Source organism: Astatotilapia calliptera, chromosome 9 (genome assembly GCF_900246225.1).
Source record: "Astatotilapia calliptera chromosome 9, fAstCal1.2, whole genome shotgun sequence".
Taxonomy (NCBI): domain Eukaryota; kingdom Metazoa; phylum Chordata; class Actinopteri; order Cichliformes; family Cichlidae; genus Astatotilapia; species Astatotilapia calliptera.
This window is the reverse complement of record NC_039310.1, coordinates 10,933,161-10,959,961: the sequence shown is the minus strand read 5'-3', so window position 1 is coordinate 10,959,961 and position 26,801 is coordinate 10,933,161. Positions and strand designations below refer to the sequence as shown.

The following is a 26,801-nucleotide window of genomic DNA, read 5'->3' as shown; positions in this document are numbered from 1 at the left end:
CTTGCCCAAGGACACAACGACCGAGACTGTCCAAGCTATTAAGAATATCTTCATCATAAATGACATCACAGATATCAAAGAGGAGGATAACCTGTCGATCGGTGGCGTGTTTGGATCCATCTGAAGCTTCAGTGTTCGGCTCAGTGGATTTATCGTACATTCACTGACCTCACTATTTGAAACTTTGTTTAATGTAAGCATCCACAATTGTCACACTGTATATATGGCAGAAAATGAGGAAAAGCACAGTGGGTCCACTTTAAATGAAAGCGCTTCATTTAGATATTCCCCGACAGACAGAAATGTCGAATGCTCGGCGCTCCCACAAACAAGCCGTGATAGCTCATCGACAGATTGCCCCCATAGGGGCCCGTTTTCTGTTGAAGCCTGGCTGTAATTTTCCTCTCCACATGGTAAATGGACTGCATTTATATAGAGCCGTTACCCCAGAAGCCCATTGCAGTGTCTCACATTCACCCACAACATGCTGCTCCACCACCTCAACTGCTGGTGCCCTACATTTATACAAACAGTATAATGGGAAGGGTAAGAAGAGCATTTATCTGCGGAAAATCCCTTGTCATGGTTTCTCCCTTCTCCATCACTGGTATTTTATTTCTGTCTGTCTCCGTCCTGGCCATCCAGTAGTCCCCCTCTTCTCCTCCTCATCTTCCTGCTTTTGTTTGCCAAGTACCCAGAGTTCCTCTGTGTCTTGCACATCTGTCTCATTCTCCAGTCTCGTCTTCCTCTCCCTCCTGCTTGACCCTCAGATCCCCTCAGAGGGAAGACTCCACTCTTGATAGAAACAGCCTGGACACTCCTTCTCAAGCCTAGACGGGGTTATGGTGGGAGCAGAGAAACAGCTTGTGTTGTCAGACCAATTATTTATACCTTCTGTAAACAGTCTCACCAGGAGTGGAAGCATTTTAGCTTGTTTTCTCACCCATGTAGTGCTGTCCAGGCATGGCTTGAAGTGGGTGGGAATCACGGGTCAGTTTCGGAAAGTTAAAAAAATGATGGATGGATATTTGGATGGGAGTTTCCATAACTCCATCAGTTTCCATCAGTTAGGGGAAACAGTTCAGACCCGTTAGGAGAGTGGAAACCCCCCCTGGGTTTAATCTGTACTGAAGTGAAGAAGCAGTTATAGAGAGGTGATTTTTAAGACTGATATCCATATTTGTTGATTTAAAAATCTAATATTACAAGATATTGACCAATATTTTCGTTTTTGTCATATACAATAAACATAAACAGATTTTCTCAACATTTATAATGTTTTTATTCACTGGTTTGCGCTTCGCCAGAATCTGCTCGGATCAGCTGGTTATCCTGTTTGTGCCAAATATGTGTTTCCAACAGGTTGCTCAGTGCACTCTGGTGGTAAAAGGTGTTTTTACATATTTTTGTTTTTACAGTCATTCTCTTCTTTGATTTTTAAATTTTCATTTAACGTCTGTTATAAATGCCGAACCAGCAAAGCTGCTATTGGCCGATAAAATCAGCCAAATGGGTCGGGCTCTAACAGTATTACTTTCTAATCTTTGCTCTTGTTTAATTTTAGCCATGAAAAACCAGTTTGGGATCCAGAAAGAAATGGTGCCAACATTTGAACAATCACCTCCATTCAAATTTACCTCATTTGTTCCTTTTCAAACTCCCCAGTGGTTTTTTCTGCCAACATCTCTATTGTTTAGTCTCCTTGACAGAGTCACTGAATTAATTTCTGTTTGCCTCACCTGGCACTTCAGCTGGTAGGTGCATAATAATCACTCAGCAGTCTGTCACTCTGGCTGTGCCTCACTATAAATCCCTAAGGCTTGTTCCAATGGGGGCCGAGTGAGAATAGAAACTGATCACCATTTTTTGCAATTTCACTTCTCGGTGCAAAATGATTTCCTTTGACTGGGAAAGAAAAGGCTTTCCAAAGAAAGCTGAATCCATAAAAAAGTCACATGTGTGTCTGCCAGGGCATTTTCAGATCTGCAATAAACATCTGAAGCTTTTCATCAATTCTGAGCCTTCTGCAACAGCAGCAGCAGCAGCAGCTGGCTTCAATGGTTGACTGCTGAGAAATCCAGATTTATTTTACTTTAGCAGGAACCCTCCTGTCATTGACAGATGCCACGTTGTGCTTTGAGCGATGTCTCCAAATATGGCGACCAATATTTGATGTATATGAGTTCATAATTGCAAACAAGAATTTTCAAACTAGCTGCAACAAAGTTATTGCTCAAGTTATTAATTAACGAGGAAGAGCGGAAGCATAAAGCGGAAAAAGGTAAGAGACATATGGCAGGTAGTCTCATCTGCTGATTTTTTGAGTTAGGAGTTTATACTGGCAACCTCTGAGTTCCCTTTAAGAGAACATGTAATTACAACGTTTAGAGCTCAAACAGGTCATGTGGCTCAAACTGTGTATAATGTCATATTAACAGACCAACAGACAATTATCACTGTCAACTCTATGGATGTTTGGCCAGCAGCTTCAGCTTTTTCAGTTTTATCAATTTTATTATTTATATAACACCAAATCACTATGACCGTTGCCTTGAGGCAATTAATTAGAAATCCTTGAATAAACCTGTTTGAAAACAGTCCCCTGTTTTCATATGGGACAATTTTAAACAGAAAATGAATGTGGAAATACTTAAAATATCAGCCAGTCGAGGTCAACTTTTAGTGCGAAGGTCACCACCGGTGCAGAACGCCGTCTGTGAAATTTCCAGCGGCGAGAGTAAAATGCATTTTGGAGGCTAACAATGAAATATTGAAAAATCTGCAGTGTATAATGAGTGAGTGACAAATAAAAAAGGACCTTGGCACAGAATTGAATCCGCACTTTCACTTCAAGTAAATATGTACTCTGAACTTATTAATGAAATATGAAAAAAACAGTGTAGGGAGCATAAACTCTATAAAAGGCCAGTTTCTCAGACACAGCACGCACTGAGCAAAATCGATACAGGATTTACTGTCTCACAGTTTATCCCAGGGATCACACAATGGAGCGCCAAAAGAAACTCACCAGGACAGCTTTTCTTTTGGAGTTTTTTGTGGTGTGACTTCACATGACCCAAACAGGTCAGCCTTTCTATTACAACAACATCCTCCCATTGCCTTTTTGTTGGATCAGTACCCCACAATTGCCACTGCACTCCAGCTGCCTGTTAGAAGGTCACACAGCTCCAGCGATAATAAGAATGATTGACAGCGTGTCTGTCTGTGTGTCACAGTTATTACTGCTGGAAAGGGCTAGGGAAATCAGTGTTAATGGATTACAAATTCTGGTTTCTGCTCTGAGAACAGGTCAGCATTAATTTCAGGAAGAAGGAGAAGTACTTCTGGCACATTGGCTTTAGTATCTTAAAATTTTTTTATCACAGTCAAAAAGCGCTGCCAGTAGTTGGGGGAAGCTTTCTGGAAACCAAAGGGAAACAACCAATGTGTGGGTAACCTTCTGAGTCAAAGAGAAAATAAACTAAATCAGGAAAGAGGGTTGGAGATAAGTAGCAACATCCTCTTGGCACAAACACTTGTGCTAGCACTGCATTTGAGGCTACTAATCATCTCAATCTGTTTGTTCCCCAAGTTTTGTTTGACTATAGGAAGGATCCAAAGGTCTCAGAATTCATTCAACAATAATGGGAGCAAATGTTACTTAAAGCATTTGACAGAAATCCCCGTTCCATCCATTTCCTCAGTGTTTGCTCAAATCTCAGCTCCATTTCTGGCCTTCACTTTAAGATTGCTTCTGCTGTAGTTAAAAAGCTTTCTATTTAAGTGAAGGAAAAGCTATCACCTCCACAGCTGTCTTGGTGACCTTGGCACGATAACCTCACTGTTTGAGGAGCTGCTCTCCTGGATCTTAGCACAGAAGGAAGACCAAACAGGGAAGAAGTATTTCCCAAAAACAGGTGGCTTTAATTTTGGACCATCTGTTGGACTACTGCTTTACCCCCTCCCCCAACCCCAACTAACTTTTGATTTTGCCAAATTTGTTTACACTGATTATAATTTAAAGAAAAATCAGAAAATAACTGTTTTCACAGATCTCTGATCTTAAAATTAAAAAAAAAAAAAATCCACTAACCTCTTGCTTCTTCCTTAGAAGTCACAGCAAACTAAACAGACATTTTCCTTCTGAGTGTTATGTGCTCATTGATCTAGCTTGCATTAGTTGTTTTTCCTGCAGCTGGTGAACACAGGGGGGCGGCATGCCTTGAAAAGCCAAAAAGTGAGAGATCTTCAAAGTCTCTTCAAAGAGTAGAGAGGGTGCAAACATCATTCAGTCATGCATACTAAATGGTGTTTGCAGATAAGAATAAGACTCAAAATTATTCAGACACTCAAATTTTACTTGGTTCACCTCATCTGCCTTTAGTGTTTTTTTTCCACAGAAACACTGAACGGGTTTTCACTGTGTTTTTACAGCACTCAGCACCAGAAGCAGCTTTTAAATTGAACAACTTAATACTGTACGAGTTCGGGTGTGAATTTGTCTGAAATCTTTTGCTGGGTTGGTTTAAAGCAGGGAGGTTGGGAATTGATTAGCCAGCAAATCAATACATCTAGTTTATTGTTCAAGGGCGTACCTCAGGGTTCTATTGTAGGCCCATTATAATTAGCATATACATATATAATCTTTCAAGTATGCTTCCAGCTGTGTGCTTCTGTCCAATCTTATTTTAAAAAAAGATTTTGGGGCTTCTTCTCTTTTGGACAGGTACAGTGAAAACTGACAGAAAAGTGAAGGAAGACATGCAGCAAAGGACTGGGAGTCAAACTCCAACCCGGGCCGGTTGCTCTCAGTCATTCGGCATATAGTTGTCTGCTCATCCCACTGACCTAAACCGGCACACTCCTGTCCAATCTTGTTTACCCCAAGTTAATTGTGCACAAATCCCCATCGTTGGTTGGCCAGGGCGCATTTCACTTGTCTTTTCATCGCTCTTAGTCACCCTTTGTCCTGTCTTTTCCCTCTTCCTCTACATCTATCTTTACAAACCTCAGCATCTCGAACCATTTATCTGCTGCATGGAAAGAAAGGCGAGGCATCTTGCAGTAGATAGAGAGCATGACAAAGAGGACACTTGATTTGTTTCCCTTTTAAATTTCTCTGATGAGATAAAAAAAACAAAAAAAAACAAAACAAAAAACAGGACACAATATAGCTGCAGGCATAGATACAGAGTCAGACAAGGTTTCCCTAATTTCCTGTTTAGGATGCATTATATAATCTTTCCCTGTGTTCAAACTAACAGAAGGTTTTTTGTCATGTCGTGAAATTAACCTAATTATCTCTTAAAAAAAACTCATTACCTTTCTGTCCCAGTGATAATGATGAGGAGGAACTAAAATAAGACTGATTTTTATTTAATCCCTATCACTTCCGGCTATGGTTTAAATCTTTCTGGACAGTTTTGGCAGCTCATCTACTTTATTTCATCTTCTATTTCTTCTCACCTATATTTATATAATCTAACAGATAGTAGATGACAGCACAGACAGAGCCAACCAATGCTCAGCTGTCAACCACCACCTGCTAACACTTCCATTTATTACTCTCACACTTCAAAATAACTCAGCTTTGCCTGCATAATTTACTCTCTTAATGCTGTTTTTATGTAGTTGCCTTTTGGTTTGAGAGCAGGAGGTAAAAAAAAGGATAAAAAGCAGTTGAAACTGTGATGGCAAAACAAGTATTTAATGATCATTGCTTATAACATTAAGTTAAAGAAAGGAAAGCTAATAATTGCACCCTGTTAGCATTTTGCTAATTTAAACCCCCACATGCGGAGAATTTAATGAATATTCTGCCTTATGGCTAATTCCTTTGGCTGTACAACAAGGAACATGCTCAGACTTAATTATCCCAGTTTTATTACATTTATGTTTGGTGCCTGTGTCTTTTCAGCTAGTTGGTTATTATTAGCTATAAATAACAGCTTTGCTGCATTTCCAAATTAAAGGGGCAGTAAATGAAACTGTGTCCACTCCTTTATTTTCACATTAGTTTGTTAGTCCACTTGTGACTTAAAAGCATCTCTTGACTGTAGCCAGTAAGAATAAAGCATGCAGTGACCTGCTGGGGTGGATTGGCTGGAAGCTAACTGGGTCTGAGGCCTACCGTGGCCAAGACTTTGAAGAGACATGCCAGAGGTGAAGAAGTGACTCACTGTAATGAGTGAGGGGAGAGATTTATTTTCAAGTAGTGAACAACAGAAATGCATGACCGATATTAATTGCTGATATGAAGCTAATTGCTTAAAGCATATTCATGTCACGGTAATAGAAACATGAAGCAAATGAGGTGAGGAGCAAATGTAAAAAATATTCAGGTGAAGTGAATTGTGTGAGTTGCTGAATCTGTTGAAACACTCAAAGATGGTATACTACGAAGGTATACTACTTGAATGTTGAATGAATTTGTTGCTTTCCACATGGTTTACTGTTAGCTTGATAGCATTTAGCAGTTTAGCCGAGGTGCTCTGCAGACAATGCTGTCAGATGGCTCTGTAGCTGTATTGCACTTAGTAAACAGTTTATCCTGGAAGAATACCACTAATGTACGTCTGCTTTGCTTCCCCAAGTTAATAGGTGAAAAAAAATAATCTATCACTTCACGTGTTCATTGATTTTAAAGGCACAGTGTGTAAAATCTTAGCAGTAGATGACAATAGGTTGCAATCAAATGAATTCTGTTTTCTGAATAATCTTATCTATGGTGGCCGCTATAGGACAAACAACTGTGGCTGCCGTTCGGTGGTGAATGTAGACTTCTGGTCCACTGTTGTTTACATCTCTCTCAATGTGTGTGCACATCTATTTACTCTGGAGGAGGCTGTAAAACTTTGTGAAAGGGGTTCGATACGAGCTTGCGAGTCAGTGAAGCTGTGATTTCAGTTCAGGAGATGAAGCTTGAGATAGAAGAGGAGGAAGAGGATGAGGTGGAAATCAGGGAGGAACAACAGCAGTGTTGAAGGAGGGGCAGATGAAGAGGAGGAGGAGAAAGCCATAATAAGAAAGAGATGATGAAAATATACGTGAATAAATGTTAAATGGTCATACTTTGATCTTTAAATGAAAACATGATTTATAAAGACACTACACGTGTGGCCGTACACTAGATACATAGATAAAACACAATTAGACAGAACAGCGATGTCCACCTCGGGCTCTGTATTCAAGATGGCGGCTTTGGGAATACAGCGTCCACAAGCTGGCGCCTGCTCCTATGTATTTTTAATGCACGCATTCGAAGTTTATGAGAATGCATCAGTTTGTAGGAAGATGTAGAAGTGAAACTTTAAAATGACTTACTGTACCTTTAAGGATGTAACTGCCTATTTTAGTTGCAACTGTGACAAATGCTTTATACTCTGTGATTCTTTGACTTTGTTCATAACCGCATTGATTTGATTATATTGTGATGATCTGTGTCTGATGTTTGACCAGCTCCATCCACAGCAACCAGGAAAGGTCTCATTAGCATACAAGTGTGTGTGTGCCACTTGTCCTGACAAGCTGGCTCTCATCAGCAGCAGTCGTAGCCCCGGTGAACCTCTGTGAAGTGCAACCTGAAGGGTTGATGAATGGGGTGAAAACAGGCAAGCGGCTGGTTGAGTGAATGAATGCATTACTATCATTGCATGTGTGACTGATGAGACATTTAACGATTCGATTGTCTGTAATGAGAGGCTGTGAATAAAAGAATTAATGATAAATAGATTTCTGCTCAAATGTTCCATTTGCATGTATGATGAACACAGGCTGTCAGACATACGAGGTTCACAGCTCAGCTCCTTCAGTTTCACACAGTTACAGAGTCAGAGTAATCTTTAGTAAGTCTGCACATAAAAGAAATTCATCTCGGCATGTGTACACTTCACACGCTCTACATCTCACAGCCAGTACAGTATTTTGTATTTTGCATTGCTTCTATTCATCCCCTTTGCAGAAGTGGAGAAGAACCCGTTGGTATGCTTCACTTCCAATTTGTTTTTCAAAGTCTGCACTTTTCTACACATGTGCCCAACTGCTCCACAGAGTCATCTGGATTCAAACTTTAAAAATTCACTGTTGTTGGCTTAGATAATTAGCGGAAAAATGAGTCACTGCTTTACAGCTCAGTTTAGCATCTGTTAGCTAATTGTGTTCACTAAAAACGCTCTCATCAACCTGCCTGCCCCACATCAAGCAGGTGAATAAAATGGGGCATTAAGCTGCTAAAAGAAGAAATATTAGGTTTAGATGAGAAGAAGCTTATTAGTTTATGCTCTACTTAAACTAAAAAGCTGACAGCAGTCTTGATTCCTATTTCCCAAAATGTGATAGGAACTTTTTAAAACTCATGAGCTGGCTCCAAATGCAGCTAATGTTGCTCTGTGGTCTGTTTTGCTGCAAATAAGTTGTTCCCAAACAAGTAATAAAAATCTTGGGGGGGGTTGTTCAAAGCCACTCTGGCAGTATTTCATCTGCCTTTTAAATCTAATACTGAGTTTGTTTATCTGTCAAATGCCAGGACGAGAAATTCACTAAGCTGCTATAATTCATAATCACGAATCATTACATAACATCCAAATCTCTCATGCACACATGTAGTCATGATGCCAATTCTCTTGTGTTTCCAGTTCATAAAGCTGATACAGGGGATTTACTCTCAGACCTTCTCCTGCTGTTACCCTGAGCGCTTACTGGAGGGAGACCTGCTGTTAGCTTGTTGGCTGCAGGTTCGTCAGATCCTCCATCCAGCTTGAATTCCTTAATAACTCAGAAGTTATTCTGGACTTCTCTTTGGCTTATTTGACAGCGGCATGTACAAATGATATTATGGAAATGAGAAGAACACCTGCATGTGTGTAAACTGATACCAGCTACTGAAACAGTCTTAAATGAAGCAGATGCCTCCTGTAGTGTGTATTTGGTCCTGTCTCCTTTTTTTCCTTCTCTTTCACCTCATCCCCAGCAGCTCACATGGCTGCCCCTCCCTGAGCCAGGTTTCTGTCTCATTTTCACTTTTATATTGTGGGGTCTTTATCTTACAGCACAGTAAAGTTCCTTTAGGTGGCTTGAGGCATTATATTAAAAACCAGACTAGTCAAATGAGTAAAACTGCACAGATTTACAATATTACAGATTATTACTCAATTAATAAGCGAGTAAAATTAGCAGTGGGATACCAAAACATACTCATTGTTTCCATTTACATGGCTTCTGCCAGTAATTTCCATCCACTTCAGGTATGAGGATTTGAAGCAGATTGATTAATGCAGAAGTGCACTGGTTTCCAAAGTGTTCTCATCCCAGAGAATCAAATACTACCCTTCTGTCACACTGCAGGCACGGCAGGCTTCGAAGCAGCAGCCGTGACAATATGGGGTAATTGTCGATATTGGATATGGGGATCGGAGGGTTAGTGGAGGAGTAAGTCAGTTTGTTTGCAGTTCCGCTCCCCGTGTTGGAGCTCTGTGTCTTCGCTTATTTGTTCTGTTTTTGCTTGGTTTTCACTTTCATTGTCTCTCGCTGGTTGGATTTATTCACCAAGCAACTTGATTAAGTTTGAGTTCAGCGGGTTGAGGCTTCACAATAACGTGTATGTTATTGTGCATTTTGGAAAATGTAACTTTCCGAGTGGTTTTAAGTGTGAATCGAACACAGAGCTCATATGTGTTACGAGGGATTGAGTTTGCTGCACAGCAGATTATGTACTCTATGTATTTATGTTGAGTGTTATACAGAGAATGTTATTTTTAGGATATGCCGGCATGGTGGGAATAATGAAATGCAAGAGGAGACCTGTGGGAACATGAGGGCTGAAAGCCAAGCTTTGAAATCAGAGAGGGGAAGTTTCAAAGAGTTTTTTATTGTGCTCTGTACATATTATTTGATTTGATGTATTGATCTGTAGACATAAAGGAGTTGCTTGGTGAGCTGATGGCTTGGAGGATGATGAAAAATGATTTTCTGTCTCTATTTGCAACTTCACACTTCTCTGATTTTCTTATAACAGTGATGGACTTGACCGGCATTAGCTGGGGGATTGTTGGCCAGAGTCTGTGACTGTCTTTGGATCCAGTCTGAGAAATCTGGGAGTGACAGTCCAGTGAGCTGTTACGATATAGAGCTCCCCCCCAACACACACACACACACACACACACACACACACACACACACACACACACACACACACACACACACACACACACACACACACACACACACACACACACACACAAATCTTGACTTGAATGTCTTTATTGCATCTTTTACTCTTATTATGTTAATGAAACATCACCAAAGGAGGCAGAGTTTTGTTTTTTGAACATTTGTGTTGAAACCTTTTCAAGGTTTTTGGGGAAATCTCTGGAGTGGAGCAGAGAAGAATGTTAAGAAAAATATTACCCTGGCAGTGAAGGTCATACATGTTAAACAATTTTTGATGGATTATAAAAAAAGAAAAGAAAAAAGTATTACTCTAACGAATCTGCACTGATAAGTCAGTTTTAAAAAAATCCAGTCTTGCTGTTGGGTGCACCTCATACGGCCATAAAAGTGTCATCACAGTGCAGCTCAACTTTAACCTGTAGGTGTCGGTAACGTGAGAATTTGCCATAAAACACTGCTGTGTGCTCAGAACTACCTGCAGAAACATTTTCATTAAATATTCTGCTAACTGGACCCTGCAGCTGTATCCATTTACAGGTACTAACCACAGTATTTAAAAAGAACACACACACTAGGAAAAAAAACCCTGACAATCCCACAAATCTGAATATCCTTACATGCTCAAACATAGCAGTTTCTATATTTAGCATGCTAACTTGGTAACAATCTTTTCCCTCCGGGGTGTCTCTTAAACTGATCCACTGCTTTGTAAGCAGGAGACTTCAAAGGGAGCTGTGCCTTCCTGCGCAGCAGCATGTTTAGCTTTGGTCATTCCTCATGCTGCTGGAGTAAAAATGGGCAGCCCTGTGCAGGATTCTGAATCGGAAAGTCACAGGATGAAAAAAAGAAGGAAGGGAAATAGAAGTTTATCCCTTGTGCACTATTGTACTGCAGGGTGTCACTGAGATACCTGGCTTCAGATGTTAGTTTGCATTTGTCTCTGCTTATTTTTGTCTTTTGTCTTTTGTCTTTCAGACTTCTGGAAATTCACTGAAAGACTGAGAAACAATAAATATGAAGAACACCAAAAAGAAAACCAAAGTGAAACATGAAATAGATTTTAAAGGAAATGCCAAGATAGAGGGAACATTGCTAATAAAGCGAAATAATATCCACGTGTGTTGAGTATAAGATCATTAGGTAAATATTAGAAAATGATAATAGGTTTCTTTAATTAAGGAAAAGTCATTGAAGCACAAATATGAAAACAATAAATTGTGGAGGAGAATTAAGAAAATAAGAGCACGTGTGAAGATTTGTTTGCTTTCACTGCCGACACTGCTGGCTTACTGTTATGCTTGATGTGCAGTAAATGTGGAAAGATGTTCCAAGAACAGCGAGATATCTCTGTGTTTACAGGCCTGAACTTCTATGTAATACTAAAATGTGCTCAGTTTAATATGAGTCATTTGCACAAGTACAGCTACTCACAACGACCTGCACAGCTTTACAGCCACCATGTTTCAGAGCGGGCTTACACATCATATTAGATTTAATTCCCCTGTTTCTCTGCCTGTCATCCTAGCACCTCCGTAGCATAGTGATTAAAATATTTGTGCAACACACAAAAGACTCCCAAGACTGTGAGGAAACATGAACTGAGAGACTTACATCAGTCTTGTGTGAAATCCGGCGGATTTCTTGTGTGAAATCGATCGCCTAAGCAACTAAGAGAAGTTTTCTTACTTTTTACCATAAATGCAAGAAAACATTGTGTTATTGTAATGTTACTGTTACTGTTATTGTAACGGGCGACCGTGGTCCAAGGGTTGGGAAGCTCATCTCGTAACCGAAAGGTTGCCGGTTTGATCCCCAGCTCCTTGGGCAAGACACTTCACCTACCGCCTACTGGTGATGGCCAGAGGGGCCGATGGTGCGATATACCTCATATATGAATACAGAACTTTGGTTAAAAATAATTCTATTCATAGTAAAAGCTGCTGACCTCTGACCTCTGCCTTGGACATACACTTATAGGAGTGTGATGTTAAAGTCAAGCCCTTCGTACAACAACGTCTTCAAATAAGTTGGTCCTGACATTCAATATGTTTCCTTCAAAACTTTGAAAAGGTGAGACTGATAACTGTTAAGACACTGGTTCAAAAGTGCTCAAAAACGTTCAAGAAATAAAGTAAAAAAGAAAAAGAAAAAAGAGTGCTCAACGGTAAAAATGTAATTCACCTTTGTGTACTTAAAAAGCGCCACAGTTCACTTTCGCTGAATATTAACAAGCGCTATGATGACCTTATAGAGTCCAGACATGGGTCACATGCTCTGTAGCAAAAACAATGACATATGTGACCATAGACCATAGAAGATGGAACAACAAGCGGGGAAGGTCAAAGGTCATAGTTAAGAAACAACAGGGAGAGTGTAGAAATGAATTTATTCTAATCGTGTTCTTGTTTGGTTTTCTTTACAGTCAATGTCGGGATGATGAGAGGACTGTCAGGTGAGAATATCCATCCATTTATCCGAGCATCTATTCATGCATCAGTAAGAAGGACAGTAACAGTTGGGTCAGCAAAAACAGTTCAAATGAGACATATTGAATGTGATGGTTCAGCTGATGACAGAACATGAGACAGCTCATAAACGATACATGAACACAAACCAAACAAGCATGAGCGTCCATCTTTACCATGCTTCATCTCAGTTATTGTTCAGTTTTTCCAAAGTCACGCACACAAAACAGGACTTTTGTCTTCTGCTGTCTTTCCTCTCAGCTTCCGACAGTTTCAGCACAGAGCCCACTCCCCCGCGGGTGAGGAAAGTCTGCAACGAGTCCCGTCTGCAGTGGGAGGTGGAGGTCTGTGGAGAGGGATTCAAGGAGGACATGACTCACATAGATCCACAGAACTGGTGTAACCTCACACACTTCATCAGGTACCACCGCATTTGAAGACTGACGCTGATAGGCTGTTAGCAGGTTGCAGGTGAAGTCAGTTCACAGTGAGAGCAACAAACAAATGGAACAGAGATATCTGTAGCCCCAATTTTATTCTTTATAAAAGTAGATTAAGACTAAATAAATTAACTTTAACACATTTAAAGTCTTCAAATATAGAAACTTTATACTTACAGTTGGACCACACAGTAAGGGGTCAGAATTTATAAAAAAGATCATAATGTTTTATTTAATCACAAAACCCAAACTCATCAGGAAAATGTTTACTGAAGTCATAAATCAAGTGAGCAGAAGCATTATTTTCTCGTAGATTTCTTTACAGCTCGACTTCTTTTATTTTTCCAGTAGCACAAGTCGCCCCCTGCTGGCCACTAAAAACATGCCTATGCTGTGACACAATGAAGGACTCCTGTCGAAAAAGGGAAACTACTGATAAGCCTAGCGGGAATAAAATCTGAGGCTGGCAACGAAAACAAAGTTGTGTATATGCTGTGCGAGGAGCATTGGATGATGTTAAGCTGATTTAATACAAAACTGCCATTAAACTGTAGAAACAAGCAAAGAAAAAAGTAAAGGGTCACAAGTGTATAAAGTACATCAAAAACCATCTGCAAGGGATCTAAAAAGCTCTACTGTTGTTTTATTTATGTAACATAAATTAGACGGGCTGCAGCCGTCATCGCTGAGGTAAAGAAACGTCTGTGCCGCATCCGTCCAGCTAGTAATGACCTACAGTTTAGTGTGGTTACAGGAAAAAAACGATCAGAGCCTGCAAAGACTGGAGGATATAAAAGAAGGAATTATGGACCCTTTTGCTTGAAGACCTGCAAGCAAGTGAGAGGGAGCTGCAATATTTGTGTCAAACTATACCAATCAACCTGTAATCAGTGAGTTGATGGTGGTAATGCTGGGTATCTGTGCACATTTAATGTCTGCCAGTATTTCTTCAGCATTCTGCATAGTCGTGCACTTATGTGCATCAAGTATCTCAGGCATTAATTTTGACACACACAGTATTTGTGTGTGTTTGACACACACAAGTTCAGTTTTAATCGCAGGTTAAGGAATTTATCGCAGCTGGATCTGTTTTTGTAGAATCCCCAAATGGCTCATCCTAAGCACTTGTTCTCCTCCCATATGTTCCCAAGGAGATTCAGCCCTGCACCTGTTTGCCTGCCTCTTATATAATTGATTGCCTCTCTATAAATTTGTGCTTTTTATTATAGATTTGTTTGTTAATTATCATTTCTCTTAACAGAGGAAAGATTTCCTCTTTTTAAAGACTGAGGTCATAAATTCTTCCCGCTCGCCTAAAACGAAGTGGTGATCTTGAGAATAGTGGACACTCTCTGCTACGGACGCACATCTTTGGAGTAAATGAAAGTGTCGCCTTACATTAGCGCAACCTTAATTTGACAATGACAAAATAGCACATGTGCTCTCCGGAAAGCGCACTGGAAGCTGCTTTTACAAGGTATGCCAGAGGATATTTGTCATTTTGCACAAAGCAGCTGCTAATGATAAAATACATCTGGACACCAAAAAGCCACCCACATTTTAAAGCTTTTATCTTTATCATTCCTTTTTTTCTCCACTATTGTTCTCTTCCTGTCAGAGTGCTGTATACTTGTAATTTCAGTTGGTGAGCTGTTAGCTGTGCATTGATGCCAATTTCCAAAAAAACCCCCAAAACACTCAGACAGATAGACTGTAATCCATCTCGGCCTTCTGCAGCTGGTTGAATGTCTGTGGGTTGGAGAGCCGTTGGAGGCATGCCTCCAAAGCTGGAGCTGGGTTTTTTTTGGTGTTTTTTTAAAAAAAAAGAAAAAGTCCTGACCACCCGTCTGCATCTGTCTTTATCCAGCTTTTCCATCTCATTCCTTTCTCTGACCTTTGACCTCTTGCAGTCTTTGCCCCCCTCCCTTTACAACAACTGCAGAGGCTGAAGGCGCAGGAGTCAGCTATAAGACCGGTATCTTGCATAATAACACACACACACACACACACACACCGGAGTCTAAATAATGGTCTGAGTCACTGATATGAGGCAAGATTTCTGGGAATAAGGGCCACCACCTTCACCAACTGGTCATATCCTGTGTTTTCCATTTTAAATCGTTTTCTCTCTGTTTTTCTTGGAAGACTTGTCAGAGCTTCATGGTGATTTTCCTGAAGCAAAATATATTTGTGCTGTTGGCTGCAGAGTCCTGATTAACAAATCAGGATGGCTTTGTCAAATTGTGCTCTGTTGAAGACTTTTTCTTTTTTCATGTTGAAGATTGGACATAGAAATTAATTTAAAAAGCAACTTAACTTAAATTCAAATTGGCTGTACAAGTAGCTTGTAGACAGTTGTGAAAGAAGCCTCCCACAAAGACTTATAACTGGATTCTTCAGTCCCTCAGTCAGACAGTTTTGGCTTTTTCTTTTGGATTTCCTTCACATTATTGTTCAGCTTCACTACTGCGGCTCTCATGAACTGCTCAGCACCAGTTAACAGACTGACAAAACATGACTGCTGATGTTCTTAATACAAATGTGGCCATTAGTAGCTAAAGAACCAAAACCAACAAACCAACGCTGTATTTAATTTCATTTTATTTAGAACTTAGAAACTGTGGATTTACTGGTTTAACAAGAGAAACATTTTAAATTAATAATTTGCTCACAGTGAGGATAGAGTGCTGCTGACATAACCTGAGGACATAGCCAGGCGGTGACTTCAGTGATCTCCTCATTCCCACTGATACAGCCTCTGTAGAGAAAACAGAGTCTAGGCCCAGTTAAACAACTCCTGAACGAACCCCGGGGGTTTATGAGACTCTTCCTGAGTTTCTTAAGGCTCTGGATGTCGTGGGGCTGACTTGGTCGCACCATCTTACAGAAGTTGTGGGTGGTGCCTCTGGACTGGTAGACTTGGGTGGTGGTTCTAGAAGATAATATGTAGAGTGTGTTGTAACTTCAGGGAGACCCAAACACTGGACCAGTTCTGTTTTGTGTGTTGCAGATGATCTAGTTCTTTTTAAACTGTAGCAAGAACTTGGTTTGAAATCCCAGCTATAACTCTCAGTCACTATTTTTTGATGGGTGTTGGACTCTATCAGGCTGCCCTTTGTCATTTTGTTCAACTTTTATGGACAGAATTTCTAGGTGCAGCTGAGGCGTTGAGGATCTGTTCTCTTCTTTTTTACAATGAGGTGGTTTGTTGCTCACTTGGTGTTGGGAATGAGTTGCTGCACCAGGTAGAGGAGTTTAAGTATCTTGAGGTTTTGTTTACAAGTGAGTGAATAAGGGAGATAATAGGAATAGTAAAGCCTCTGCAGTAATGTGCATGTTGTGTCTGTTGTTGTGAAGAGAAGGTTGATCTACACCCTACCCTCACTCACAGTCACAAGCTGTGGGTGGTGACCAAAAGAAGGAGACTGTGGATACAAGCAGCTGAAATTAGATTCCTGTGATGGGCTCGTCCTTAGAGACATGGGGAGGAGCTTGATCATTCATGCTGCTACTACTCCACACAATGAAGAGCCAGCTGAGGTGCTTCGGGCATCTGTCCAGGATGGCTCCTAGATAAGATGTTTCTACCATGTCGTACTGGCAGGAGTCCTAGTGCATACCCAGGACAACAAAGCTGCTTGATTTGGTGTCTCCCTGGATGAGCTGGAGAAAGTGGCTGGGAATAGGGAGTCTAGGGGTCTCTGCTTAGGCTGCCGACCCCCGACCCCGAACCCACATAAATGGCAGGAAATGGATGAATCAAAATAATCATTTGCATCTAAATCCATTAAATTAAAGTTATAATGGTGAGTCAAGCTAACAGCTCCCCTGGCTCAGTGTCAAAACCCTCTGACCGGTTTCACAATGAAAACTCCTGACTGTAAACCAGACACAATACGACACGGGCTGGAAACGAGCCAAATTCATTATTTAAAGGCTATAATTAGCTTGTGTGTTTTGATCAGGGAAGTTGTCTCTGAATAAAAAAAGTTTAAATAGTGTTTTTTTAGCAGATCCTTTCAAGTGCTATTTTAAATCTGAAGTGCAGGATGGGTGGCGTAATGTCTGGTTTCTTCTTATTTTGCTCACCCGTTGCTGTTCCAGTCGTGCTCACTTAAACTGAAGGATGTAGAAATTGATTTTTTTAAGAGTCGAAGTCACTTTAATCCTAAATCTGATCTGCCAGTGATGTCTGACATATAAGAGTGATAGAGAGATGAAACCACTTTGCCTTATTTTGCCTTTCCATAATCTTTTCCTGTGTGAGTCCATATTTTACGAGACGATTCATTTGTGTACGGCAGTTCATTTACATGACAGTGAAGGATAAAATGACTTTCTCAGCAGCAGTGTACTTTGGAGCCTGGAAGTAGGCGATAAGAATGAGAGAGAAAGCGAGAGAGGGAGAGAGGGACGACACGAGCGGAGCCAGAAAGTGGTGAGAGGGATCGAGCTCGGAGAGCGAGCGGCCTCATGTTTAAACAAGCGGTGACCCCTGCAGAGCTTCCTCCATTTGACAAATGAGCCGTGCCTCTCTGCAGTGATTGCTGCTGGCCACTCACTCAGCCAGCACAACTGTTATTGTTTGAAATGAGACAGTACAAGCTTGTCAGGTCACAGAGAAGGGCATGGATAGACCACTGAGAGGCTGTGTGTACTGTGCGTGCATTTATGCACTTCAATCATTTACTTCTAATAACATATTAATTTTCTGCCCCGAGCAGTTTACGGCTCCGGGAGAATCCGTACTGTAAGACTTAATGTTGTGCACACAGGAACAGCGGTGATGGTCTGGACCTCTAATAATGAATTCACCGTTGTGTTTGGTCTTTGTGTGGAACAGATGCTGCTCTAAAGTCATCAGAGGTTTTCTTTTTTTCTGGGCTGCTACTAATGATAAGCGATAGACCGTTTAGATGAGGAAACCTTATTCTAAGTGGGTTATATTGTCATAACACACCACTGATACCAACAGCTGTGAGCCTTCTGGAGAGTGAAGAGAGAGGACTGGGAACGGTTAAACTCATTTGAAGTCCATGAAAAGGTGAAGCTGTTTAAATATTGTTACATCGTTTCTCCCCTTTGACCAAAGGAGCTCTCAAGTTGCAAAATGTAAGTCTAAGTCAAATGTCAAGTTGTGTTAAGACAGAAACAAAACACATTTTCTAACATCTGCCATGAATTTGACAGGTGGAAAAGTGTCAGCTGTGCACTTCAAAGGCAGCTCTTTGTTGACTCTTTATTAAGGTTTTGGTGGGGGTGGAGGTAGTAGTAGCTCATCTCCACCTCTCTGTGGTAAGGCAGCGTGGACAAAGAGCAACAGCCTTTCCTGCACCTTGTTAAGCTGAAAAGGGTGTTTTTATGTGTAGGTGGTGGAGTACACTTCTTTTCGTTCAAACATGAATAATGTAACTGTCATATTTCTATGATTTGCCTTTCCCCCCTCTTTTCTCCTGATTTAAAAACATCTGAATGAAGAAAATGAACAAGCCTGTCGTTTCACTGAGACTTTAAGTTCTTGCTTAATTTAATAGCTACCTTGTCACTCTTGTGAAATCACCAAAGAACTACAACTATTCACCACTCAGCAGTAAAAATGTAATTTTTTTTTTTTACAAATGTTGAAACAGCATTGCATTAGATGTTTGCACAACACAATGTCCAAGTATGGATCAGTCACCTGTCTTTAATAACAGTCTTTGGATCCTTCGCAGTGCATAAATAACAAAATAGGTTCTTGATTAAGTTTTAATTGCGGTCGTTGTAGCTGTGTATTATTAACTCTATTGAAAGTAAATGCTTCAACTACCTCTTGGTTTGATAGAAAAGTATTCTTCAAGACATTGGCCAGAAGGTTATAATAAGACCTTTCATATTATCAAAATGGCTCTGGAAAAAAAAAAATCAAACATTAATTTCCTAAAGATGTCCTTTCCATATATTACATGTATTTGACCATATAAATGGTGAAGGTCAACTTTCTTTGTCTGGTGAGCTATTGTTAATCAGAGGAGTCATCCTTCATGGAGCCAGAGGAGTAAAGAATTCATATTAGGGGTTTTCTTTGGAAAAAGGAAATGCCTCATTATAAAATCCCAGTCTTTGGAAGAAAAAAAAGTTATTACACAAATAGTTAACGGCAATATTTTAAGAGTTTTCTTATGCTCCAAATATGTGTGTGAAGTGCAGCGAGGTAAAAAAGTACAAAAAAACAATTTCTTACTTTTGTTCATGTTTGTCACATTTAAATGTTTCAGATAATCAAATAACTTTTACTGTCCGTCATAGATAACCTGAGTAAATGCAAGGCGCTGTTTTTAAATGATGATTTCATTTAAGGAAAAAACACAACAAAAAACTACCCAAACCTACATGATGCTGTGTCAAAACACCTGAATCTTTCACATCACTGTGGAGGAATTTTGGCCAAATCTTCACTGGAGATTTATTTTAATTTAGCCACACTGAACAGCCTCTTTAAGGTGATGTCAAAGTATCTCAGTTTGATTTAAGTACAGACTTTCACTGGACCACTCTAAAGCCTGGTTGATTTGTTTTTTTTTAATCACTCTGAGGTGGACTTTATTATTTTATAGTTGATTGAAATCTGTTAATTAGAGTCCTTTGATAACTTGCTGGTGTGTTTTTTATCATTATCCTGCTGCATAAGCCAAGTGTGCTTGAGCTTCATGGCACAAACTAATAGTCGGACATTCTCCTTCAGGCAGAGAGCAGAATTCACGGTTCCATCAATTACAGTAAGTCAACCAGGTCCTGAAGCAGCACAGAAGCCTCAGACCATCACGCTACTGCCACCGTGTTCGACTGTTATTATGATGTTCCTTTTCTGAAATGCTTTTAGTTTTACTCCAGATTTAACTGGAGTCAAAACTTCCAAAAAGTTGAACTTAAGTCTCATCAGTCCACACAATATTTCCCCCAACATCTTGAGGAATCATCAAGATGTTTTTTTCAAATGTGAGACGAGCGTTTGGGTTCTTTTTGGTGAGCAGTGTTTTTTCTCCTTGATGCCATTTGTGCCCAGTCTCTTCCTTACTGTTGTATAATTCTGACTCTGAGGAAAGTGAGGCTTGCAGTTCTTTCGATGTTGTTCTGGGTTTTTTGTGCCCTCCTGGATGAGTTGAAGTAATTTTATTAGGTTAGTAGGTTCACCATCGTTCCGGGTATTCTCCATTGGTGGATAATTTCTCTCACTGTGGCTCACTAAAGTCCCAAAACCTTAAAATTGGCTTTGTAACCTTTTCCAGACTGATAGACTTTGTTTCCCAGCTGTTTCTTTGGATGTCTTGTGAGATTTTTTTTTAGTTTTGAAGAGCTTTTAGCCTGCTTCAGTTTGTCACACAGGTTATTTTCAAGTGATTTCTTGATTCAGCAGGTCTGACAGTAATCAGGCCTGCGTGACAGTTGAACTCACCTTTCCCAAAAAAATCACACACCGTTGATCACACAGGGACAGGTGCTTTTGGATTGCTTTTTTCTATTTACTCAGGTTTTCTTTGACTAATATTAAAATGTATTTGATGATCTGAAACATGTAAGTGTGACAGAAATCTAAGCAACTGTATAAGCCCAGTAACTGGAAAGCTGTGTGACTCAAACTATGTTTATTGAAGAGTTTGCAGGTACTCTGCCGCACTTCTTGCTCACTTTGGACATTTAGAAGCTACAATAATTATTGCATTATTATGGAAGAGATATCTTTTATTTTATCAAACAACTGGCAGCCTGTGTAGCTTTGGGGAGACTACCTGATGTTTTAAAAAGTAAGAGGAAGTAGTTAGCAGGAAATCTTAAAACTTACAATGGTTTAAAACTTACTGGAAGCTATTTTCCCCCACTTTCCTTGTCTTGAGTGTAATAATACACACTATTAAATATATTAAAAAACCCTGTAACAACATTTAGAAATGTGAATATGTGGAGTCTCCTTACTATTTAACAAATTACAAGCTATTGCCTTTCAGAGCTAAACGTTCAAATTGATTTATGGGCCTGGATTTTTCTCGGGGCTTAACAATATCTCAGGGAAAGAATTAGAATAACACAGTTAGTGAAGCTTTATGTCTCGGCATTAAAATACTCCAACTGGTACCAACTACCAGCAATTTTCAGTATCTGTCTGCAGTCTCAAAACTGTCATGTGGGTATACAACTATCTGTATCGTCACACGTGAGTGTGTTTGGTTATATTGTGTATTCACATTTGTGTGTAGTCATCTCCATGGTTATGCAATCATTGGGACATCAGCTGTGAATCAGCTCAAACTATTTTTTTCTACCCTCCTAACCGATGATCCCATGTGGATGAGAGTTTAAAAACATGTTGCTGTGCGTTACATCTGGGAACAGTTTCAAAAGTCTGCTGTTCCCTACGGTTTCAGTCTGCATTTTGATCACTTCTGTCTAATAGCTCTTGTACTCTCTGCCTTTGTGTTTTCTCCAATCATCAAAGCCTTTTCTCTGCCATCACGTTCTCAGGTTCTTCTGCCAGTGGCGTAAAACACATTTTATTTTAAAAGCATCAGTTTCGTAAGCCTTAATGACTCCCAGTATCTTACCACAATCAATCTAATCACAATAACTGCATCTGCAGATATTTCTAAAGAGTTAGTAACTTTCAAACATAACATATGAGCTTATGGCCCTCCAATAATATACTGCTGCTGAGTTCAGATTTGACAGGGCACTCGTCTTATCTGACATGTGGTGCCTTCTTGCCCTGCTTGCAGCGCACTATATGCATCTATACACAGTGTAAACACACAGGCAGCAGGGCTTATTTGATTTGTGGCACTTAAGCAAAGGGCATTCAGAAAACAATGGCTGCAGCTTGACGTCAGAACCGAACTTATATGTGCTATAAACAGGGCAGCAGGGTGAAGCGGTCTAAATGTTAGATAGCACATTAATGAGCCCTTGTTCCTGCTCTTGGCTGTTGTCCTGTGGCAGGCTGGTAAATCTGTGTAGCAGTTTGACATAATGTTGCTGATGTTACCTTGTATTTCAGAGATTTACTGTCAGCACTAATGTTCATGTGTTTCGGTTTTTGTCAGTGGACTTTCAATGTTCTCAAATCACATGCACTCGCACTCACACACGCACATGCACTACTAAGCATTCATTGGACACTACGTGACTACATGATTCCACAGGAACTATGAGGGTAAGCAGCAGCCAGTCGGTGCTAATCAAATACACTTGATTCGGTGATCATTAGCAAGTGTGAGCACCTCTATGAGAGCAGATGTTTTGGCAATGGTGCAATCTTCCCAGGACTGAGTGTTTCAACAAATTCACCCAAAGGTCAGACTGTGCAATGTTCAGAGATATTGCAAAAAACCCAAGAGCTACAATTCAGACTGCAGTCCTCTGCATATTAAATGTTAAAGTTCATGACAGCACAACCAGAAAAAGACTGAACAAAGTATGGCTTATTTGTAAAGGGTGCCAGGAGTCCCTCTAAAGAGACCATGGCAGCACAGCTTAGGTTTGCAAAGCTGTATTTGAACAAACTACAAGACTTCTGGAAGAATGTTCTTTGGACAGACAAAACCAAAGTGGAGATGTTTGACTATAATGCCCAACATCACAGTCGGTGAACACCAAGCTGAAGACACATTAGCACAAACACCTCATACCGACTGTCAGCACGGTGGAGAACTCTTACTTCATTTTCTTTCTGCTAAAGGTGGCTCTACAAACTACTTTGTCATGGCTGCGATGAGTTTTTCACAAGACTGCACATCAAGAAAAAGAAAGCTCAGCTGCCTCGCAACTTTAAACATACATGCAGTGTAGAGTATATATTCACTTTGGTGGCCTCAGAAAATCAGATGAAAAACAAAAACTTGTCCTCAAATCATCAAGATTCTGATTCTATATTAAAACCACAATTAAGCACGAGCTTAATATAGTGGGTAACTGGCAGTGCAGTTTCGTCATTAGGATCGCTGATGACCTGTGCAGTTATTTCAAATGATTCCCCAGGCTATATAAGTCCCACGCTAATATTGCATAAGATGCCATAATTAGTGCATTATACAGTTTAAAAATAAATCTGAACAAAGCAGAAGTGGTGCCAAAACGACAGAACAAAGTTTTTTGGAAAATAATTATAAAAGTGACATCAATTAGGAAGCAAAAATATGAAACTGTTCGCAGTACTGCTGTAGCTAATGACATGACAGCTCACAGTTGCTAGTATAGTATTTTGAGAAGCGACTGCAACAATAGTGCTTGGTTCATGAACCATTGCACAGTCTTTTTTACCAGCCAGTCTGTAAGTTTTAATAACATAGAGTGTCAGATCCACATCATCGAAACATGACAAATCAGTTTCGGATCAGCAGGGAGCGTGGGAATACTGTCGCTCGGTTTAATGTTCACCTGCTGAGGATAGGAGCAGCTCTCAGTGTGTCATGAGAAAAGAAGCTGGACCTCTTTGATAGAGAATGCAGGACGGAGAACGAGGGATTAGAAATGGCTCAATGTATTCGTCAAAGCAGAGCTCTGAGTTTTTAAAAAGCTCCTGGTGAAATAGAGAAGGTAGTGGGCCAGAAAAAGCAGCGTGTACCCAATCACTATGATGGATTACATACCAAATTGCTGATGCTAAGGTTATTACTAGCTAAACCACAGAAGGGTTTAAATGCTGGTGCGCTCCTAAGAGTAACAGCAGTAGAATAAGTAATGTACTTCTGAGCTATGATAGGAAGGAGGGAGGCCATCTGTGTTATGTATTTTAATATTTTCATGCTTATAACTAAGAGTCATGACTTTCTCCTCCTCTTTTACATTTCCTTCTCCTGTCTTTCTCCTCAGTGAGTACCACCTCTTCACCCTCTGCACAGAGACAAAGTCCCAGATCGTCGACTGCTACTGGCCCAATCCGCTGGTGGAGCGCTACATCATCCACATACACAAGCACTTTTTTTCCAACTGCACCATAGACCAGCCGGTGTGGTTGGATCCCCCGGACGACACCCTCACCATCCTCATCCTCATCCCCGTTTTCCTCACCTTGGCCATGATTGGCCTGGTGGTCTGGTGCAGCAAGCGGAGTGACATCCTGGCTTAGGTCACGACTATGGAAGAGATGGGAGTAATGGACTGAATTTAACGTCCCAGTCTCTTCACTAAGTAAATACTGTACACAACGCAGGAGCGCACAGAGGACTGTTTCTGTTGGCCAAATTATCCTGTAAGTGGCACTGCAAACCACCTCAACTTGTTGTAGAAATGAAGGAACCAATGGTAGAGCAAAGTAGTGTTTTCTTTAATATTTTTGTATATTATATGTACTTTTCCCACATTTTGGATCGTCTATTATTCAACTGTTCAATGTTGAATGTGTCCATATCGAGTAGAAGCTGAAGGGGATGCGTTTTATTGCTTTCTTCCAGAGAACGATAATACCGCTCTCATGTCTGCGTGGTGAGTACAGGTGGATGCTGGTTACCTTAGTGTAGCTCAAACATGGATGAAAACAAAATCCAGTGATTAATACATAACACCATATCATTCAGTTAAACCTAATAAAACCACAACTTTGACACTGGAGTTTGCCTGGATTAAGGAAGTGTGTGAGGTAGTGAGTGATGCATGGCCTTGTACGTAGAGTTCTTGTGCGGATCCGTGTGGAGTGTTTCCTGTATTTATGCTAAGCTAACCAGTAGATGGCTGTAACTTTTTTATTCTAAGACAACACATCTGATTCTTGACAAGAACGTAAATAAGCATTTCCCAAAAAGGTTGAACTGTTCCTCTGAGATGCAGAGGATTTTGTTTGTTTATTTGTCATGGGGTAATTTGACCAGCGGAAAAATGACCAAATCTTGGATGCATTCTTAAACCTCATGGATACAGACTTTTGATCTTGTTACAGCACTGTATCACTTTTGAAGGCCAAAGCACTCAACAAGCATCAAAGTCAGTGATTGACCTCTGAACTGGTGGGATGTACGACTCCCCAAGGACATTGCTGTTAAATATATTAACATGATACTGTGTGATTTGTTGGAAGAGGTAAAAAGGAAAAAGGCCAGACTGTCATTTCAAGAGATACAAAGTTTATGCTTGTTGATGACTATCTGAATGGACTTTAACCACTGGAAAGGATACACTGCCCAAAGAGAAGGCGACACTGTGGGACTTGAATTTCTTGTGTGTGTAGCTGAGCCCCAAAAGACTGTTTTAAAACAATGTAACTTATCAGATACTGTTGACTAAAATACAGCTGTTATTCACAAACAGGGGTTCTCAAGCTATGGACTGACGCTGAGACCTCTTATTGTATAGTCATGCTCTCTGCCTGTGCTCTCTACTGTATGTGCATCTCCTCTCCATCGTTGCTCAACTCTGGTGAACATACACCCCGATGCGTCGAACTGAATTCTTTTCGATAGGGGTTTAATTTAATGTACCTGCTTCATCTGCCTATTTTTGGACAGTCCTCACCAGCCTCGAGTCAAACCGAGCAAAACGCTGCTTGTTTTATTTGTCTTTAAAGCGGCATCTCTTTGCCAGCACCTACACACTGTGTCTCACTGAAGCTGTTGTCTGTGGAAACAAGAACTTCCCTTCATTAAATTTCAAATTTCTCTTGAAAAAACTGGTTCATCATTTATTGTGTGATCTTTTTAAAAAACATTTGTGATGGAACAGGTGAACTTATGTTGCTTTCGGTTTATTGACTGCTAAAAAAGCCCGTCTTTGAAGTCTTTATTTCCTAAATATATGATGTGCAAAGTGTAGGCATAATTAATGATTTTAACACAACAAAACCCAGTGCAAACATTTAAGTCGATTTCTAAGAAGCCTCAGCCTCACGACTAAATCTTCCCTCTTTAGTTTGCCTCTAAATGTTTCTTTTAATTGACTGTTTTAACAATCTTTATCCCTTTACCTTCACACGCTCTCACTGTCAATGATCCCATGGTCCACATACATTTTCTCCTGTGAAATAAATCCATCTTTAGTTGCATCAGTCTGAGCAGAGGCTGCTCCGCTCGTCTGTGTGGCGCCAGATTCCAAATAAAACCTGCCTTCGTTATTTAATGCGTCTTTTTTAAATATATATTTGTGTCATCTATGATCTGAAAGGTGTCTGAATGTGTGTACGCAGTTTCAAATAATGAGCTCAGCATATGTACAAGTAATGGCTGTGAGTCCAAAGCTCAGGTTTCAGACTTTCTGACACAGCTTCTGGCAATTCTTTCTACTCTCTGCTCTGTAGGGTGACAGAGACAAATAATCTAAGTGAAAAAATAGTGTAGCTATAAGAAGACAACTGCCTGCTGATTATATCTACGCTCTCTGAGAAGCAGCCAATCAGAAGAAAATTGACTTTAAATGACTGGAGGATGAACTGAGAGGCTGCACCAAGGCACGCCATAAGAAAAATAAGGAGAATTTTGAACTGCGAATCATGCAATTTCATTAGAGTCCAAGAATCAAATTATTGAGCTGGAAATTAGGATAAAAGGAACACTTCAAGGTCAAAAATACAAACTCCAGTAAAAGTAGGAACTTTGGATGCTGTCCCAGTTTGATGTTCCTAATTTTGAACACACTGGTGTTTTAGTATGCAGCGAGCTGGAGTACAGACCACAGAAAAACTGACATGAATTCCCTAAGCTGCTGACACATCCAATCTCTGATCTATCCAAAGTGCACTAAACCATAGAGGCATGAAATTAAGTTTTTTGCC

At 40.3% G+C, this 26,801-nt stretch overlaps 1 protein-coding gene across 3 annotated transcripts in view; it reads left to right on the top strand.

The window, feature by feature from the left end:
* LOC113028788 (receptor activity-modifying protein 3) overlaps window positions 1-25,703 on the top strand; it is a 37,724-nt gene extending 12,021 nt beyond the window's left edge. For 2 of the 3 annotated variants that reach the window (XM_026179240.1, XM_026179239.1), the window contains exons 2-4: window positions 12,590-12,619; window positions 12,894-13,053; window positions 23,915-25,703. In XM_026179240.1, the coding sequence (XP_026035025.1) occupies window positions 12,601-12,619; window positions 12,894-13,053; window positions 23,915-24,170 (435 nt within the window). In that variant the 5' untranslated portion in view covers window positions 12,590-12,600 and the 3' untranslated portion in view covers window positions 24,171-25,703. Of the gene's footprint in view, window positions 1-10,233; window positions 11,308-12,589; window positions 12,620-12,893; window positions 13,054-23,914 lie in introns of those variants that run through there. The other variant, XM_026179241.1, reaches the window with a different exon arrangement.
* The last annotated feature ends 1,098 nt before the right edge of the window (window positions 25,704-26,801 follow it).